The sequence below is a fragment of the Crinia signifera genome, chromosome 3 (assembly GCF_055691185.1).
Source record: "Crinia signifera chromosome 3, ASM5569118v1, whole genome shotgun sequence".
In the NCBI taxonomy this organism is placed as follows: Eukaryota; Metazoa; Chordata; class Amphibia; order Anura; family Myobatrachidae; genus Crinia; species Crinia signifera.
Window position 1 is genome coordinate 332,346,570 of NC_139219.1, and position 18,334 is coordinate 332,364,903.

The 18,334-nt window shown below is 54.8% G+C and overlaps 1 protein-coding gene across 1 annotated transcript in view; it reads right to left on the bottom strand.

The window, feature by feature from the left end:
- HADHB (hydroxyacyl-CoA dehydrogenase trifunctional multienzyme complex subunit beta) overlaps nt 1-18,334 on the bottom strand; it is a 32,189-nt gene that overhangs the window by 767 nt on the left and 13,088 nt on the right. Inside the window, exons 4-15 of the mRNA XM_083178900.1 lie at nt 8,017-8,116; nt 7,861-7,905; nt 7,585-7,684; nt 7,387-7,474; nt 6,409-6,596; nt 6,106-6,286; nt 3,689-3,810; nt 3,511-3,590; nt 3,375-3,422; nt 2,897-2,984; nt 702-776; nt 449-613 (exon numbers count right to left, since the gene is read on the bottom strand). Coding sequence (XP_083035026.1) covers nt 449-613; nt 702-776; nt 2,897-2,984; nt 3,375-3,422; nt 3,511-3,590; nt 3,689-3,810; nt 6,106-6,286; nt 6,409-6,596; nt 7,387-7,474; nt 7,585-7,684; nt 7,861-7,905; nt 8,017-8,116 — 1,280 coding nt within the window. The remainder of the gene's footprint in view (nt 1-448; nt 614-701; nt 777-2,896; nt 2,985-3,374; nt 3,423-3,510; nt 3,591-3,688; nt 3,811-6,105; nt 6,287-6,408; nt 6,597-7,386; nt 7,475-7,584; nt 7,685-7,860; nt 7,906-8,016; nt 8,117-18,334) is intronic.

Below are 18,334 nucleotides of genomic sequence, written 5' to 3' on the forward strand. Positions count from 1 at the left end.
CACACTCAGTATAAATATTGTCCATTCGCTCGGACTAGCCCCTCTATGCGCATTACATCTGCCCCACCTGCAGTGCAGAATGGTATGTACAGGAGCGAGATTACTTGATTTATATAGCTTTCCCTGTCCATTACTGAAATGTGACCAGTGTTACAAGAATGATGTCCCATGCCGCATACGGACAGATGGAGAGGACTCTGCATGTTCATAGCTACACGTGACACTAGTACGTGCACATGGTGTGTAACACGGACGATTACCAGCCAGTCATCAGACCTGAGGCCAGTGTTACACATAAGAGGGAAAACGCGTTAGGATAACACTTGTGGCTGCCTAGGGAAGCCTCGCCATGTCAGACATCTACAGCAGCCCCGGGTAGTAGCGGAGAACCTGCAGAGGGTTGGACGCAGCAGAACAGAAGTCTCATATATACCAGCAGCGCCCTCACCTGTCCTCCAGCAGCACACGCAGCCACCAGACCATACTGTCCTCCCTCTTTCTTCAGCCGGTGAGCTGCAGCCATGACCAGCCGACAGCCGGTAGCTCCAAATGGGTGACCCAGCGACAGGGATCCGCCCCAAGCATTAAACTTCTCCATGGGAGGGGCACCCACCTGCGGGACAGAAGCAGTGTCCATGTTACAGTATCCCCGTTACCCTCACTAATAACGGCTACACCACAGATAGTGGTCAGTACATCACCTTATTCTTCCGCCCCATGTAGTTCTGTGCAAACCAGTCTGACTCCATCGCTTTCAGGTTGGCCATGATCTGTCCCTGCAGACACAACGCAGACATGTTACAGCGACAAATGCTCAGTGTTCCATTACACGCCTCCAGGTCAGAAAACGGGGCGTCGCCCAGCAGCAGGGGAGGGGCGGGGCGTCGCCCAGCAGCAGGGGAGGGGCGGGGCGTCGCCCAGCAGCAGGGGAGGGGCGGGGCGTCGCCCAGCAGCAGGGGAGGGGCGGGGCGTCGCCCAGCAGCAGGGGAGGGGCGGGGCGTCGCCCAGCAGCAGGGGAGGGGCGGGGCGTCGCCCAGCAGCAGGGAGGGGGCTTTTTTAATTTTTAATTAAGGATGCCAGTCCCGGGATTGAAAAAAAATGCCCCGGGATTGGCATCCCTAGTAGCCGCTAATCATTGGTGGACAACAGGGGGAGCCGGCAATCCCTCCCCTGGGACTCCCACCCGGCTGGTATAGGGCGTGCGGTGGACTGTATGAAGGGCGACATACATTAGGTCCACCACTAAAACGTCAACAGGGCTTAGGTCGATACATGATTTAGGTCAACATGACTGATGTCTACAGGGTCGGAAGGTTGAAACGAGCATTAGGTCGACAATGGGAAGGTCAACAGTCAAAACGTCAACATGAGTTCTCTATGCCAAATATGGACATGGACATGGTATCAGTGCCCCGCTGCTATCGCCATGCTTCGGGCTCGGTGCCTCGCTGTGTCGGCACATGATGTTATTCTCCCTTTACACCCTAGTGGATGATAGGGCAGGAAATACCGCCTGTCGGCACAAAAAAACAAAACCCTTTTGACTGTCGACCTACCCATTGTGAAACTAATGCTTGTGTCGACCTTAGCCATGTCGACATTCAGTGGTCAACCCAATGCATGTCCAACCAATGACATTATACCCTGTGCCCAGACTTAGCCCCCCCTTATTCAATCTGCACCGATGGTTACAGACATGATAATTACCCATCATCCCCCTCTGCCCCATCACATGCTCTGTCTCCAGAGTACACGGGCTGAGGTCTTACAGGGACCATATGCCCTACATCTCCACCTATATACCTCAGCCAATCCCTACATCTCCACCTGTATACCTCAGCCAATCCCTACATCTCCACCTATATACCTCAGCCAATCCCTACATCTCCACCTGTATACCTCAGCCAATCCCTACATCTCCACCTATATACCTCAGCCAATCCCTACATCTCCACCTATATACCTCAGCCAATCCCTACATCTCCACCTGTATACCTCAGCCAATCCCTACATCTCCACCTGTATACCTCAGCCAATCCCTACATCTCCACCTATATACCTCAGCCAATCCCTACATCTCCACCTGTATACCTCAGCCAATCCCTACATCTCCACCTGTATACCTCAGCCAATCCCTACATCTCCACCTATATACCTCAGCCAATCCCTACATCTCCACCTGTATACCTCAGCCAATCCCTACATCTCCACCTATATACCTCAGCCAATCCCTACATCTCCACCTGTATACCTCAGCCAATCCGCTGGCTTCCCCAACACCTGACAGAACATCAGCCTGCACCACAAGGCTCTGGGCGGCCTCCTGCAGGAGACATTGTGCACCCAGCAGCATGCACACAGCCTGAGTCCAGGGGGCTACAGCAAGTTGGTCGTCAATCATTGAGTCTACACCGTTAAGTCAACATGGGTCAAGGTCAACACAAGCTTTAGGTTGACAGGGTCTAGGTCGACATGGGGTTTTTCACTGTTTTTGTTGAGCCGTCAGGCGGTATTTCATTCCCTACTATCCCCTGGGGCGTGGTGGGAGAATCAAACAGTGTGCCCGAAGAAACGCGAGTGAAGCGAGCGATGTGAGGGGATGCGCTGCATTGGGAACCGTGTCTATGTCGACTGTCGACATTCGGGTCAAAAACAGTAAAAACAAACATGTTGACCTTTTGACTGTGGACCTATTGCTTGTGTTGACATATTGACCCATGTCGACCAACTTGCTGTAGACCAAACGATCCCAACCCGTCCAGGGATGACCCTCATTAGGTGCGGTAACCCCGGCTGAGCCCAGCACAGCCCATAGAACCCTATAGCAGGACTGGCCGGGTACCGAGGAGGAATGGTGGAACAGGTTACAGACAGGAATACGGAAGGAGTTTCTTACAGCGAAGGCTTCGTGGAACTCAAACACATCGATATCAGCCAGGGTCAGGCCGGCCCTCTCCAGCACTTTGGGTGTAGCGTAGGTGGGGCTGAAATATAATATATACTGGTTACAGTCGGCCCAGGACAGAGGACAGGAACCTTATGTAGGACACAAGTCAGTCTTTCCAGACACAACAACATTCACTTGTTTCATTTCCAAAAACATATCATTCACATTACTAAAATCTATTGTCTGGTTACCCATAAACCCCTGCGATGCCTCCAAGCTCATCATGATAACGTGTGCTAGAAAGGGGTTGGAATCAGTACCCGCCCAATCCTGCAGGTGTCGCTAGTCTTAGGGAATACAGGCAATGGGCACCAAGAGGGGGAGAACGCTCCAGATCAGCAAGGGGAGGGGCCTGTTTAGTATCACAGAATGCCGCCATGTGAAATAGAGCCGTGGACTATACAGTTACGGAGAGGTTAGTACATACCCTAGCAGCAGCTGGTCTTTGGGGTCCTGAGACACGTAGACGAAATCCCTGTGTGGGAAAAACACACGTCAGTAGGGAAGTTTGGGTGTGTGTGTGTCACACCCCCCGTGCCACCCCCGTACGAGACGCTACTCACCGCAGGTAGGCTTTAGGCTTGTACCCTAAGGCCAGCGCCTTCTCCTCGGACATAATGAGAACAGCTGACGCGCCATCTGTCTGGAAGCAGAGAGTAACACATACATGACAGCCCTGCTGCCCTAATCCCCTCGCCTAACCCACTGCCCGCAGATGTCACCGGCTACCGGAATAATTACCAGAAAGGAGGAATTGGCCGCAGTCACAGTGCCGTGGGGCTTCACGAAAGCCGGCTTCAGCTTGGCCATCTGCTCCATGCTGGACGGGCGAATCCCATTGTCTTTTTCAACCGTATCTTTACCTGGAAACAGAGAGGACTCAGCACAGGACAGGACACTGTCTACAAGAACAGTGCCCCCGACAGCCTGGTAACTGACGCAGTGTCAGACATTGCTCCGGGCACGGTGTACGGCCAGCTGTATGTTAGTGGGGTCAGACAATGCTCCAGGCACGGTGTACGGCCAGCTGTGTGTTAGTGGGGTCAGACATTGCTCCGGGCACGGTGTACGGCCAGCTGTGTGTTAGCGGGGTCAGACATTGCTCCGGGCACGGTGTACCCCCCTGTACAGGCAGCTGTGTGTTAGCGGGGTCAGACATTGCTCCGGGCACAGTGTACCCCCCTGTACAGGCAGCTGTGTGTTAGCGGGGTCAGACAATGCTCCGGGCACGGTGTACCCCCCTGTACAGGCAGCTGTGTGTTAGCGGGGTCAGACAATGCTCCGGGCACGGTGTACCCCCCTGTACAGGCAGCTCTGTGTTAGCGGGGTCAGACATTGCTCCGGGCACGGTGTACCCCCCCTGTACAGGCAGCTGTGTGTTAGTGGGGTCAGACATTGCTCCGGGCACGGTGTACCCCCCCTTTACAGGCAGCTGTGTGTTAGTGGGGTCAGACACTGCTCCGGGCACGGTGTACCCCCCTGTACAGGCAGCTGTGTGTTAGTGGGGTCAGACATTGCTCCGGGCACGGTGTACCCCCCTGTACAGGCAGCTGTGTGTTAGTGGGGTCAGACATTGCTCCGGGCACGGTGTCCCCCCTGTACAGGCAGCGGTGTGTTAGCGGGGTCAGACAATGCTCCGGGCACGGTGTCCCCCCCCCTGTACAGGCAGCTGTGTGTTAGTGGGGTCAGACAATGCTCCGGGCACGGTGTCCCCCCCTGTACAGGCAGCTTTGTGTTAGTGGGGTCAGACATTGCTCCGGGCACGGTGTCCCCCCCCCTGTACAGGCAGCGGTGTGTTAGTGGGGTCAGACATTGCTCCGGGCACGGTGTCCCCCCCTGTACAGGCAGCTTTGTGTTAGTGGGGTCAGACATTGCTCCGGGCACGGTGTCCCCCCCCCTGTACAGGCAGCGGTGTGTTAGTGGGGTCAGACATTGCTCCGGGCACGGTGTCCCCCCCCTGTACAGGCAGTGTACCCCCCCTGTACAGGCAGCGGTGTGTTAGTGGGGTCAGACATTGCTCCGGGCACGGTGTACCCCCCTGTACAGGCAGCGGTGTGTTAGTGGGGTCAGACATTGCTCCGGGCACGGTGTACCCCCCTGTACAGGCAGCTGTGTGTTAGTGGGGTCAGACATTGCTCCGGGCACGGTGTACCCCCCTGTACAGGCAGCGGTGTGTTAGTGGGGTCAGACATTGCTCCGGGCACGGTGTACCCCCCTGTACAGGCAGCTGTGTGTTAGTGGGGTCAGACATTGCTCCGGGCACGGTGTACCCCCCTGCACAGGCAGCTGTGTGTTAGCGGGGTCAGACATTGCTCCGGGCACGGTGTACCCCCCTGTACAGGCAGCTGTGTGTTAGTAGGGTCAGACAATGCTCCGGGCACGGTGTACCCCCCTGTACAGGCAGCGGTGTGTTAGTGGGGTCAGACATTGCTCCGGGCACGGTGTACGGCCAGCTGTGTGTTAGTGGGGTCAGACATTGCTCCGGGCACGGTGTCCCCCCCCTGTACAGGCAGCTGTGTGTTAGTGGGGTCAGACATTGCTCCGGGCACGGTGTCCCCCCCCCCTGTACAGGCAGCTGTGTGTTAGCGGGGTCAGACATTGCTCCGGGCACGGTGTCCCCCCCCTGTACAGGCAGCTGTGTGTTAGTGGGGTCAGACATTGCTCCGGGCACGGTGTCCCCCCCCTGTACAGGCAGCTGTGTGTTAGTGGGGTCAGACATTGCTCCGGGCACGGTGTACCCCCCTGTACAGGCAGCGGTGTGTTAGTGGGGTCAGACAATGCTCCGGGCACGGTGTACCCCCCTGTACAGGCAGCTGTGTGTTAGTGGGGTCAGACATTGCTCCGGGCACGGTGTCCCCCCCCCTGTACAGGCAGCTGTGTGTTAGCGGGGTCAGACATTGCTCCGGGCACGGTGTCCCCCCCCCCCCCCCTGTACAGGCAGCTGTGTGTTACCGGGGTCAGACATTGCTCCGGGCACGGTGTCCCCCCCCCCTGTACAGGCAGCTGTGTGTTAGCGGGGTCAGACATTGCTCCGGGCACGGTGTCCCCCCCCCCCCTGTACAGGCAGCTGTGTGTTAGTGGGGTCAGACAATGCTCCGGGCACGGTGTCCCCCCCCTGTACAGGCAGCGGTGTGTTAGTGGGGTCAGACATTGCTCACCTGGCACTTTAAAGGGGATGACATCAGACAGGTAACCGGCATCCTGAGCCTTCTTGGCCAGGGAATGTGAGCGAAGGGCAAACTCATCCTGCTCCAACCGGGACACAGAGAATGCTGCCGCCAGCCTGTCTGCGGAGTGACCCATGGTCTCGCTGGTGGAGAACTCTGCCACCGCCGGGAGCTGCGGAAAGAACACATTCCCTAATGTCACCCTGATTGGCTTACTACGCAGACTGGTGGCGGATTAGGGGTCTGCATAACAGACATGCGGGTAGCACTGCACAGCGTATTCACTCCCCTTACCTCTGGTGCCAAGTAGTCAGGGCGAATCCTGGTCAACAAAGACAGTCTCTGCCCCAAGGTCTTGGCCTTGTTGAGACTCAGCATCGTCTTTCTCATCTTCCGGCTATGCCGAATTGGGACATCGGACATGAACTCCACACCGCCGGCTACCACCACGTCACACTGACCAGACGCAATCAGACCGAAGGCTGCAGGAAAGACACCAGAGATGTGAGAACAGAATCCTCGCCTCTCTGCTCAGTACATATCCCTCAGCCATCACAGCACACACAGGGGCAGAGGACAGATGAGGGCGGCAGTGACGTTTCCTAATGCCCCTAACAGGGAAGCAGATCATATACATAACGCACTACATCGTGTTCTGCGGCACTCGGCCACATCAATGGGAAAGCCACAGACCTCACAAATACTGCATTATTAGGGTTACCTGGGGGGTGTCTTGGTACTAGGGGGTAGGCTGCGGCAGAGGTAAAGGCCCCCATACACCAGACCCGAATTACCCCTTGTGCTCCCAGGAGTCCTTCCTCTGGTTTGGCACTTGATAAATCGCACGTAATTTATTGCATGTAAACGGACCCCTGGGGAGCTGTTGGGGGGGTTCCGCGGAAGGCAGATGCGATACATTGCAGATGCTAAAGAGCACCCGCGATAAATCATGTATCCAGCCAACAAGGGTCTATCTTCTGTGCAGAGCGTCCGGTCTCTGGCACGCATACCACTGCGCATCAGGTCAAGTCGAATGTCAAACATGAGATTTGTCCCGAATTTTCGGCCTGATACATCAGAATCAGGCGAATCAGGCGAGACCAGGCCAAAGCGCACTAGTGTATGGGGTCATGAGGGTTAGGCCCTTACAAGGGGTATAGGATGTGGGGAAGGAGGCATTGTGACTGCCAGCATCCCCACCGACACTCAGCGATATGTAGTGAATAAGGCTTCGGCCTGGTACAGAAGCCAGGCTTGTCCTGTGACACTCACCTGTGGTCATGGCTTGGTTAGAGGAGATACAGGCCATGGTGACGGTGTGAGCTGGGGTTTTATCAGAGAATCCGGCCCCGAGTGCAGCCTGCAGAGGACAGAATCATAGAACATGAAGCGTCTGTTACATTCTGAAGACCACAATGGTCCACGTTTCCTGGTCACCACAATTACAGGTGAGAGAGGGAGATCACCCACCTCCCGTGCGACATTGCTGGTCTTCACCTCCTGGATAACGGTGCCGTACACAATGTAATCTACCAGCTCCCTCTGGATGTTGGTCCGATGCAGCAACCCCCTGATCACACACAGAACGCAACGGTTACAGGAAGGTAGGGGACAGGATACCGTTATACAATAAGAAGTGATGGTTGCCTGCGCAGAGGAGTAAGGCGGACAGAAGTGACCAGCAGGGGGAGAAGGAACATAGCAAAGGCACCGAGCAGGGGGGATGTAAGGGTAGTGGGCACTTACTGCAGTGCTGTCCTGGCCAAGTCATGGGGCATCAGATCCGCATATCTGCAAGATAAACACTAGTGGGTTATTACCAATACAACGACACATCCCCTACACACATAATACACAATACATATCTCACTGTGTCAAACAATACATCTGATAATTACTGACGTGGTTCCGGAGAGCAGAAAAGGGGTGCGGACGCCGTCCACCACCACAACATTCTTCACACCCGGCTTGGACAGAGTCTTCTTAGTCTTCACCTGGATGGCTACAATGAGATGTAACACAGCAATGACAGTAGTGTGCAGGACACACGTCCAGCGTGTAACGTACAATACAGCAGGTCAAACGCCACCTATAAAGGCCTGTACATACTACATACGGGAGGTCATGGGATATTGGAGAGCCTATGAGCTGGGAGGGTGAGAACGCGCCTTAGTACGGAGCTCAGCAGCAGGAAACCACTGAGGATGTGCGGGTGATCTACTAACGGCTTCCAGGACCGCTCTATGCTGGTAGCAGTACCGGGATAGACCGGTTATATTCCATCTCTCGGGGAAAGTTGGAACATAGGGGTTCAGGTGCCCTCTTTACACAAATAATGGGGCTGGGAAACTGTATAGAAGCTTTCACAACTGGTCGCACTGAAGCTATAGCAGCGGGTCTCCAATTGCTGTGCACGGACTTTGCTGTATCTGAGAATCTCTCGGACAGTCCCAGTGATGTTATACAGACATAGCAAGTCCTAATTCCCATTATCCACGTACTGTCCGGCGCTCGCTCTGAGTACTCATGTACAAGCTACATACGGAGTGCAGCTATAACACGGAGACATGGAGCGTGCGGTGCTGGGATCTAGCAGGACTACAGGTAGAGTAGAAGCAGGACTAGACTCCTGTATTCCCCCATATGCAGTGCAGCTATAACACAGGGACATGGAGCGTGCGGTGCTGGGTTCTAGCAGGACTACAGGTGGAGTAGAAGCAGGACTAGACTCCTGTATTCCCCCATATGCAGTGCAGCTATAACACAGGGACATGGAGTGTGCGGTGCTGGGATCTAGCAGGACTACAGGTGGAGTAGAAGCAGGACTAGACTCCTGTATTCCCCCCATATGCAGTGCAGCTATAACACGGGGACATGGAGCGTGCGGTGCCGGGATCTAGCAGGACTACAGGTGGTGTAGAAGCAGGACTAGACTCCTGTATTCCCCCATATGCAGTGCAGCTATAACACAGGGACATGGAGCGCGCAGTGCTGGGTTCTAGCAGGACTACAGGTGGAGTAGAAGCAGGACTAGACTCCTGTATTCCCCCATATGCAGTGCAGCTATAACACAGGGACATGGAGCGTGCGGTGCTGGGTTCTAGCAGGACTACAGGTGGAGTAGAAGCAGGACTAGACTCCTGTATTCCCCCCCATATGTAGTGCAGCTATAACACGGGGACATGGAGCGTGCGGTGCTGGGTTCTAGCAGGACTACAGGTGGAGTAGAAGCAGGACTAGACTCCTGTATTCCCCCCATATGCAGTGCAGCTATAACACGGGGACATGGAGCGTGCGGTGCTGGGATCTAGCAGGACTACAGGTGGAGTAGAAGCAGGACTAGCCTCCTGTATTCCCCCCATATGCAGTGCAGCTATAACACGAGGACATGGAGCGTGCGGTGCTGGGTTCTAGCAGGACTACAGGTGGAGTAGAAGCAGGACTAGACTCCTGTATTCACCCATACGCAGTGCAGCTATAACACGGGGACATGGAGCGTGCAGTGCTGGGTTCTAGCAGGACTACAGGTGGAGTAGAAGCAGGACTAGACTCCTGTATTCCCCCCATATGCAGTGCAGCTATAACACGGGGACATGGAGCGTGCGGTGCCGTGATCTAGCAGGACTACAGGTGGAGTAGAAGCAGGACTAGACTCCTGTATTCCCCCCATATGCAGTGCAGCTATAACACGGGGACATGGAGCGTGCGGTGCCGTGATCTAGCAGGACTACAGGTGGAGTAGAAGCAGGACTAGACTCCTGTATTCCCCCCATATGCAGTGCGGCTATAACACAGGGACATGGAGCGTGCGGTGCTGGGTTCTAGCAGGACTACAGGTGGAGTAGAAGCAGGACTAGACTCCTGTATTCCCCCCATACGCAGTACAGCTATAACACGGGGACATGGAGCGTGCGGTGCTGGGATCTAGCAGGACTACAGGTGGAGTAGAAGCAGGACTAGACTCCTGTATCCCCCCCATACGCAGTGCAGCTATAACACAGGGACATGGAGCGTGCGGTGCTGGGATCTAGCAGGACTACAGGTGGAGTAGAAGCAGGACTAGACTCCTGTATTCCCCCATATGCAGTGCAGCTATAACACAGGGACATGGAGCGTGCGGTGCTGGGATCTAGCAGGACTACAGGTGGAGTAGAAGCAGGACTAGACTCCTGTATTCCCCCATATGCAGTGCAGCTATAACACAGGGACATGGAGCGTGCGGTGCTGGGATCTAGCAGGACTACAGGTGGAGTAAAAGCAGGACTAGACTCCTGTATTCCCCCAAATGCAGTGCAGCTATAACACGGGGACATGGAGCGTGCGGTGCTGGGATCTAGCAGGACTACAGGTGGAGTAGAAGCAGGACTAGCCTCCTGTATTCCCCCCATATGCAGTGCAGCTATAACACAGGGACATGGAGCGTGCGGTGCTGGGATCTAGCAGGACTACAGCTGGAGTAGAAGCAGGACTAGACTCCTGTATTCCCCCCATATGCAGTGCAGCTATAACACGGGGACATGGAGCGTGCGGTGCTGGGTTCTAGCAGGACTACAGGTGGAGTAGAAGCAGGACTAGACTCCTGTATTCCCCCCATATGCAGTGCAGCGATAACACAGGGACATGGAGCGTGCGGTGCTGGGATATAGCAGGACTACAGGTGGAGTAGAAGCAGGACTAGACTCCTGTATTCCCCCCATATGCAGTGCAGCTATAACACGGGGACATGGAGCGTGATGTACTGGGATCTAGCAGGGACTGCAGGTGGAGTAGAAGCAGGACTAGACTCCTGTATTCCCCCCATATGCAGTGCAGCTATAACACGGGGACATGGAGCGTGCGGTGCTGGGATCTAGCAGGACTACAGGTGGAGTAGAAGCAGGACTAGACTCCTGTATTCCCCCATATGCAGTGCAGCTATAACACAGGGACATGGAGCGTGCGGTGCTGGGTTCTAGCAGGACTACAGGTGGAGTAGAAGCAGGACTAGCCTCCTGTATTCCCCCATATGCAGTGCAGCTATAACACAGGGACATGGAGCAGGCGGTGCTGGGTTCTAGCAGGACTACAGGTGGAGTAGAAGCAGGACTAGACTCCTGTATTCCCCCCCCATATGCAGTGCAGCTATAACACAGGGACATGGAGCAGGCGGTGCTGGGTTCTAGCAGGACTACAGGTGGAGTAGAAGCAGGACTAGACTCCTGTATTCCCCCATACGCAGTGCAGCTATAACACAGGGACATGGAGCGTGCGGTGCTGGGATCTAGCAGGACTACAGGTGGAGTAGAAGCAGGACTAGACTCCTGTATTCTCCCCATATGCAGTGCAGCTATAACACAGGGACATGCAGCGTGCGGTGCTGGGTTCTAGCAGGACTACAGGTGGAGTAGAAGCAGGACTAACCTCCTGTATTCCCCCATATGCAGTGCAGCTATAACACGGGGACATGGAGCGTGCGGTGCTGGGTTCTAGCAGGACTACAGGTGGAGTAGAAGCAGGACTAGACTCCTGTATTCCCCCCCATATGCAGTGCAGCTATAACACGGGGACATGGAGCGTGCGGTGCTGGGATCTAGCAGGACTACAGGTGGAGTAGAAGCAGGACTAGACTCCTGTATTCCCCCTATATGCAGTGCAGATATAACACTGGGACATGGAGCGTGCGGTGCTGGGATCTAGCAGGACTACAGGTGGAGTAGAAGCAGGACTAGACTCCTGTATTCCCCCTATATGCAGTGCAGATATAACACTGGGACATGGAGCGTGCGGTGCTGGGATCTAGCAGAACTACAGGTGGAGTAGAAGCAGGACTAGACTCCTGTATTCCCCCTATATGCAGTGCAGCTATAACACGGGGACATGGAGCGTGTGGTGCTGGGATCTAGCAGGACTACAGGTGGAGTAGAAGCAGGACTAGCCTCCTGTATTCCCCCATATGCAGTGCAGCTATAACACGGGGACATGGAGCGTGCGGTGCTGGGTTCTAGCAGGGACTACAGGTGGAGTAGAAGCAGGACTAGCCTCCTGTATTCCCCCCCATATGCAGTGCAGCTATAACACGGGGACATGGAGCGTGTGGTGCTGGGTTCTAGCAGGGACTACAGGTGGAGTAGAAGCAGGATTAGCCTCCTGTATTCCCCCATATGCAGTGCAGATATAACACAGGGACATGGAGCGTGCAGTGCTGGGTTCTAGCAGGACTACAGGTGGAGTAGAAGCAGGACTAGACTTCTGTATTCCCCCCATACGCAGTACAGCTATAACACAGGGACATGGAGCGTGCAGTGCTGGGTTCTAGCAGGACTACAGGTGGAGTAGAAGCAGGACTAGACTCCTGTATTCCCCCATATGCAGTGCAGCTATAACTCAGGGACATGGAGCGTGCGGTGCTGGGTTCTAGCAGGACTACAGGTGGAGTAGAAGCAGGACTAGACTCCTGTATTCCCCCCCATATGTAGTGCAGCTATAACACGGGGACATGGAGCGTGCGGTGCTGGGTTCTAGCAGGACTACAGGTGGAGTAGAAGCAGGACTAGACTCCTGTATTCCCCCCATATGCAGTGCAGCTATAACACGGGGACATGGAGCGTGCGGTGCTGGGATCTAGCAGGACTACAGGTGGAGTAGAAGCAGGACTAGCCTCCTGTATTCCCCCCATATGCAGTGCAGCTATAACACGAGGACATGGAGCGTGCGGTGCTGGGTTCTAGCAGGACTACAGGTGGAGTAGAAGCAGGACTAGACTCCTGTATTCACCCATACGCAGTGCAGCTATAACACGGGGACATGGAGCGTGCAGTGCTGGGTTCTAGCAGGACTACAGGTGGAGTAGAAGCAGGACTAGACTCCTGTATTCCCCCCCATACGCAGTGCAGCTATAACACAGGGACATGGAGCGTGCGGTGCTGGGTTCTAGCAGAACTACAGGTGGAGTAGAAGCAGGACTAGACTCCTGTATTCCCCCCATACGCAGTGCAGCTATAACACAGGGACATGGAGCGTGCAGTGCTGGGTTCTAGCAGGACTACAGGTGGAGTAGAAGCAGGACTAGCCTCCTGTATTCCCCCATATGCAGTGCAGCTATAACACGGGGACATGGAGCGTGCGGTGCTGGGATCTAGCAGGACTACAGGTGGAGTAGAAGCAGGACTAGACTCCTGTATTCCCCCCATACGCAGTGCAGCTATAACACAGGGACATGAAGCGTGCAGTGCTGGGATCTAGTAGGGACTACAGGTGGAGTAGAAGCAGGACTAGACTCCTGTATTCCCCCCTTATGCAGTGCAGCTATAACACGGGGACATGGAGCGTGCGGTGCTGGGTTCTAGCAGGACTACAGGTGGAGTAGAAGCAGGACTAGACTCCTGTATTCCCCCCTTATGCAGTGCAGCTATAACACAGGGACATGGAGTGTGCAGTGCTGGGTTCTAGCAGGACTACAGGTGGAGTAGAAGCAGGACTAGACTCCTGTATTTCCCCATATGCAGTGCAGCTATAACACTGGGACATGGAGCGTGCGGTGCTGGGATCTAGCAGGAATACAGGTGGAGTAGAAGCAGGACTAGACTCCTGTATTCCCCCATATGCAGTGCAGCTATAACACAGGGACATGGAGCGTGCGGTGCTGGGTTCTAGCAGGACTACAGGTGGAGTAGAAGCAGGACTAGACTCCTGTATTCCCCCATATGCAGTGCAGCTATAACACAGGGTCATGGAGCGTGCGGTGCTGGGTTCTAGCAGGACTACAGGTGGAGTAGAAGCAGGACTAGCCTCCTGTATTCCCCCCATATGCAGTGCAGCTATAACACAGGGACATGGAGCGTGCCGTGCTGGGATCTAGCAGGACTACAGGTGGAGTAGAAGCAGGACTAGACTCCTGTATTCCCCCATATGCAGTGCAGCTATAACACAGGGACATGGAGCGTGCGGTGCTGGGTTCTAGCAGGACTACAGGTGGAGTAGAAGCAGGACTAGCCTCCTGTATCCCCCCCATATGCAGTACAGCTATAACACAGGGACATGGAGCGTGCGGTGCCGGGATCTAGCAGGGACTACAGGTGGAGTAGAAGCAGGACTAGACTCCTTTATTCCCCCATATGCAGTGCAGCTATAACACAGGGACATGGAGCGTGCGGTGCTGGGTTCTAGCAGGACTACAGGTGGAGTAGAAGCAGGACTAGACTCCTGTATTCCCCCCATATGCAGTGCAGCTATAACACAGGGACATGGAGCGTGCGGTGCTGGGTTCTAGCAGGACTACAGGTGGAGTAGAAGCAGGACTAGACTCCTGTATTCCCCGATATGCAGTGCAGCTATAACACAGGGACATGGAGCAGGCGGTGCTGGGTTCTAGCAGGACTACAGGTGGAGTAGAAGCAGGACTAGACTCCTGTATTCCCCCATATACAGTGCAGCTATAACACGGGGACATGAAGCGTGCGGTGCTGGGTTCTAGCAGGACTACAGGTGGAGTAGAAGCAGGACTAGACTCCTGTATTCCCCCATATACAGTACAGATATAACACGGGGACATGGAGCGTGCGGTGCTGGGTTCTAGCATGACTACAGGTGGAGTAGAAGCAGGACTAGACTCCTGTATTCCCCCATATGCAGTGCAGCTATAACACAGGGACATGGAGCGTGCGGTGCTGGGTTCTAGCAGGACTACAGGTGGAGTAGAAGCAGGACTAGACTCCTGTATTCCCCCCCATATACAGTGCAGCTATAACACGGGGACATGGAGCGTGCGGTGCTGGGTTCTAGCATGACTACAGGTGGAGTAGAAGCAGGACTAGACTCCTGTATTCCCACCATATGCAGTGCAGCTATAACACGGGGACATGGAGCGTGCGGTGCTGGGATCTAGCAGGACTACAGGTGGAGTAGAAGCAGGACTAGACTCCTGTATTCCCCCCCATATGCAGTGCAGCTATAACACAGGGACATGGAGCGTGCGGTGCTGGGTTCTAGCAGGACTACAGGTGGAGTAGAAGCAGAACTAGACTCCTGTATTCCCCCCTTATGCAGTGCAGCTATAACACAGGGACATGGAGCGTGTGGTGCTGGGTTCTAGCAGGACTACAGGTGGAGTAGAAGCAGGACTAGACTCCTGTATTCCCCCATATGCAGTGCAGCTATAACACAGGGACATGGAGCGTGCAGTGCTGGGTTCTAGCAGGACTACAGGTGGAGTAGAAGCAGGACTAGACTCCTGTATTCCCCCATATGCAGTGCAGCTATAACACGGGGACATGGAGCGTGCGGTGCTGGGATCTAGCAGGGACTACAGGTGGAGTAGAAGCAGGACTAGCCTCCTGTATTACCCCATATGCAGTGCAGCTATAACACAGGGACATGGAGCATGCAGTGCTGGGTTCTAGCAGGACTACAGGTGGAGTAGAAGCAGGACTAGACTCCTGTATTCCCCCATATGCAGTGCAGCTATAACACAGGGACATGGAGCATGCAGTGCTGGGTTCTAGCAGGACTACAGGTGGAGTAGAAGCAGGACTAGACTCCTGTATTCCCCCCCATATGCAGTGCAGCTATAACACAGGGACATGGAGCGTGCGGTGCTGGGTTCTAGCAGAACTACAGGTGGAGTAGAAGCAGGACTAGACTCCTGTATTCCCCCCCATATGCAGTGCAGCTATAACACGGGACATGGAGCGTGCGGTGCTGGGTTCTAGCAGGACTACAGGTGGAGTAGAAGCAGGACAAGCCTCCTGTGTTCCCCCCATATGCAGTGCAGCTATAACACGTGGACATGGAGCGTGCGGTGCTGGGTTCTAGCAGGACTACAGGTGGAGTAGAAGCAGGACTAGACTCCTGTATTCCCCCCATACGCAGTACAGCTATAACACAGGGACATGGAGCGTGCAGTGCTGGGTTCTAGCAGGACTACAGGTGGAGTAGAAGCAGGACTAGACTTCTGTATTCCCCCCATACGCAGTACAGCTATAACACAGGGACATGGAGCGTGCAGTGCTGGGTTCTAGCAGGACTACAGGTGGAGTAGAAGCAGGACTAGACTCCTGTATTCCCCCCCATACGCAGTGCAGCTATAACACAGGGACATGGAGCGTGCGGTGCTGGGTTCTAGCAGAACTACAGGTGGAGTAGTAGCAGGACTAGACTCCTGTATTCCCCCCATACGCAGTGCAGCTATAACACGTGGACATGGAGCGTGCGGTGCTGGGTTCTAGCAGGACTACAGGTGGAGTAGAAGCAGGACTAGACTCCTGTATTCCCCCATATGCAGTGCAGCTATAACACAGGGACATGGAGCGTGCGGTGCTGGGTTCTAGCAGGACTACAGGTGGAGTAGAAGCAGGACAAGCCTCCTGTGTTCCCCCCATATGCAGTGCAGCTATAACACGTGGACATGGAGCGTGCGGTGCTGGGTTCTAGCAGGACTACAGGTGGAGTAGAAGCAGGACTAGACTCCTGTATTCCCCCCCATATGCAGTGCAGCTATAACACAGGGACATGGAGCGTGCGGTGCCGGGATCTAGCAGGACTACAGGTGGAGTAGAAGCAGGACTAGCCTCCTGTATTCCCCCATATGCAGTGCAGCTATAACACAGGGACATGGAGCGTGCGGTGCTGGGATCTAGCAGGACTACAGGTGGAGTAGAAGCAGGACTAGACTCCTGTATTCCCCCCATACGCAGTGCAGCTATAACACAGGGACATGGAGCGTGCAGTGCTGGGTTCTAGCAGGACTACAGGTGGAGTAGAAGCAGTACTAGACTCCTGTATCCCCCCCATATGCAGTGCAGCTATAACAAGGGGACATGGAGCGTGCAGTGCTGGGTTCTAGCAGGGACTACAGGTGGAGTAGAAGCAGGACTAGACTCCTGTATTCCCCCCATATGCAGTGCAGCTATAACACGGGGACATGGAGCGTGCGGTGCTGGGATCTAGCAGGACTACAGGTGGAGTAGAAGCAGGACTAGACTCCTGTATTCCCCCCCATATGCAGTACAGCTATAACACGGGGACATGGAGCGTGCGGTGCTAGGATCTAGCAGGACTACAGGTGGAGTAGAAGCAGGACTAGACTCCTGTATTCCCCCATATACAGTACAGATATAACACAGGGACATGGAGCGTGCGGTGCTGGGATCTAGCAGGACTACAGGTGGAGTAGAAGCAGGAATAGACTCCTGTATTCCCCCATATGCAGTGCAGCTATAACACGAGGACATGGAGCGTGCGGTGCTGGGTTCTAGCAGGACTACAGGTGGAGTAGAAGCAGGACTAGACTCCTGTATTCCCCCCATATGCAGTGCAGCTATAACACGGGGATATGGAGCGTGCGGTGCTGGGATCTAGCAGGACTACAGGTGGAGTAGAAGCAGGACTAGACTCCTGTATTCCCCCCCATATGCAGTACAGCTATAACACGAGGACATGGAGCGTGCGGTGCTGGGTTCTAGCAGGACTACAGGTGGAGTAGAAGCAGGACTAGACTCCTGTATTCCCCCCATACGCAGTGCAGCTATAACACAGGGACATGGAGCGTGCGGTGCTGGGATCTAGCAGGACTACAGGTGGAGTAGAAGCAGGACTAGACTCCTGTATCCCCCCCATACGCAGTGCAGCTATAACACAGGGACATGGAGCGCGCAGTGCTGGGTTCTAGCAGGACTACAGGTGGAGTAGAAGCAGGACTAGACTCCTGTATTCCCCCCATATGCAGTACAGCTATAACACGGGGACATGGAGCGTGCGGTGCTGGGTTCTAGCAGGACTACAGGTGGAGTAGAAGCAGGACTAGACTCCTGTATTCCCCCCATATGCAGTGCAGCTATAACACAGGGACATGGAGCGTGCGGTGCTGGGTTCTAGCAGGGACTACAGGTGGAGTAGAAGCAGGATTAGACTCCTGTATTCCCCCCATATACAGTACAGATATAACACGGGGACATGGAGCGTGCGGTGCTGGGTTCTAGCAGGACTACAGGTGGAGTAGAAGCAGGACTAGACTCCTGTATTCCCCCTATATGCAGTGCAGCTATAACACAGGGACATGGAGCGTGCGGTGCTGGGTTCTAGCAGGGACTACAGGTGGAGTAGAAGCAGGACTAGCCTCCTGTATTCCCCCATATGCAGTACAGCTATAACACGGGGACATGGAGCGTGCAGTGCTGGGTTCTAGCAGGACTACAGGTGGAGTAGAAGCAGGACTAGACTCCTGTATTCCCCCCATATGCAGTGC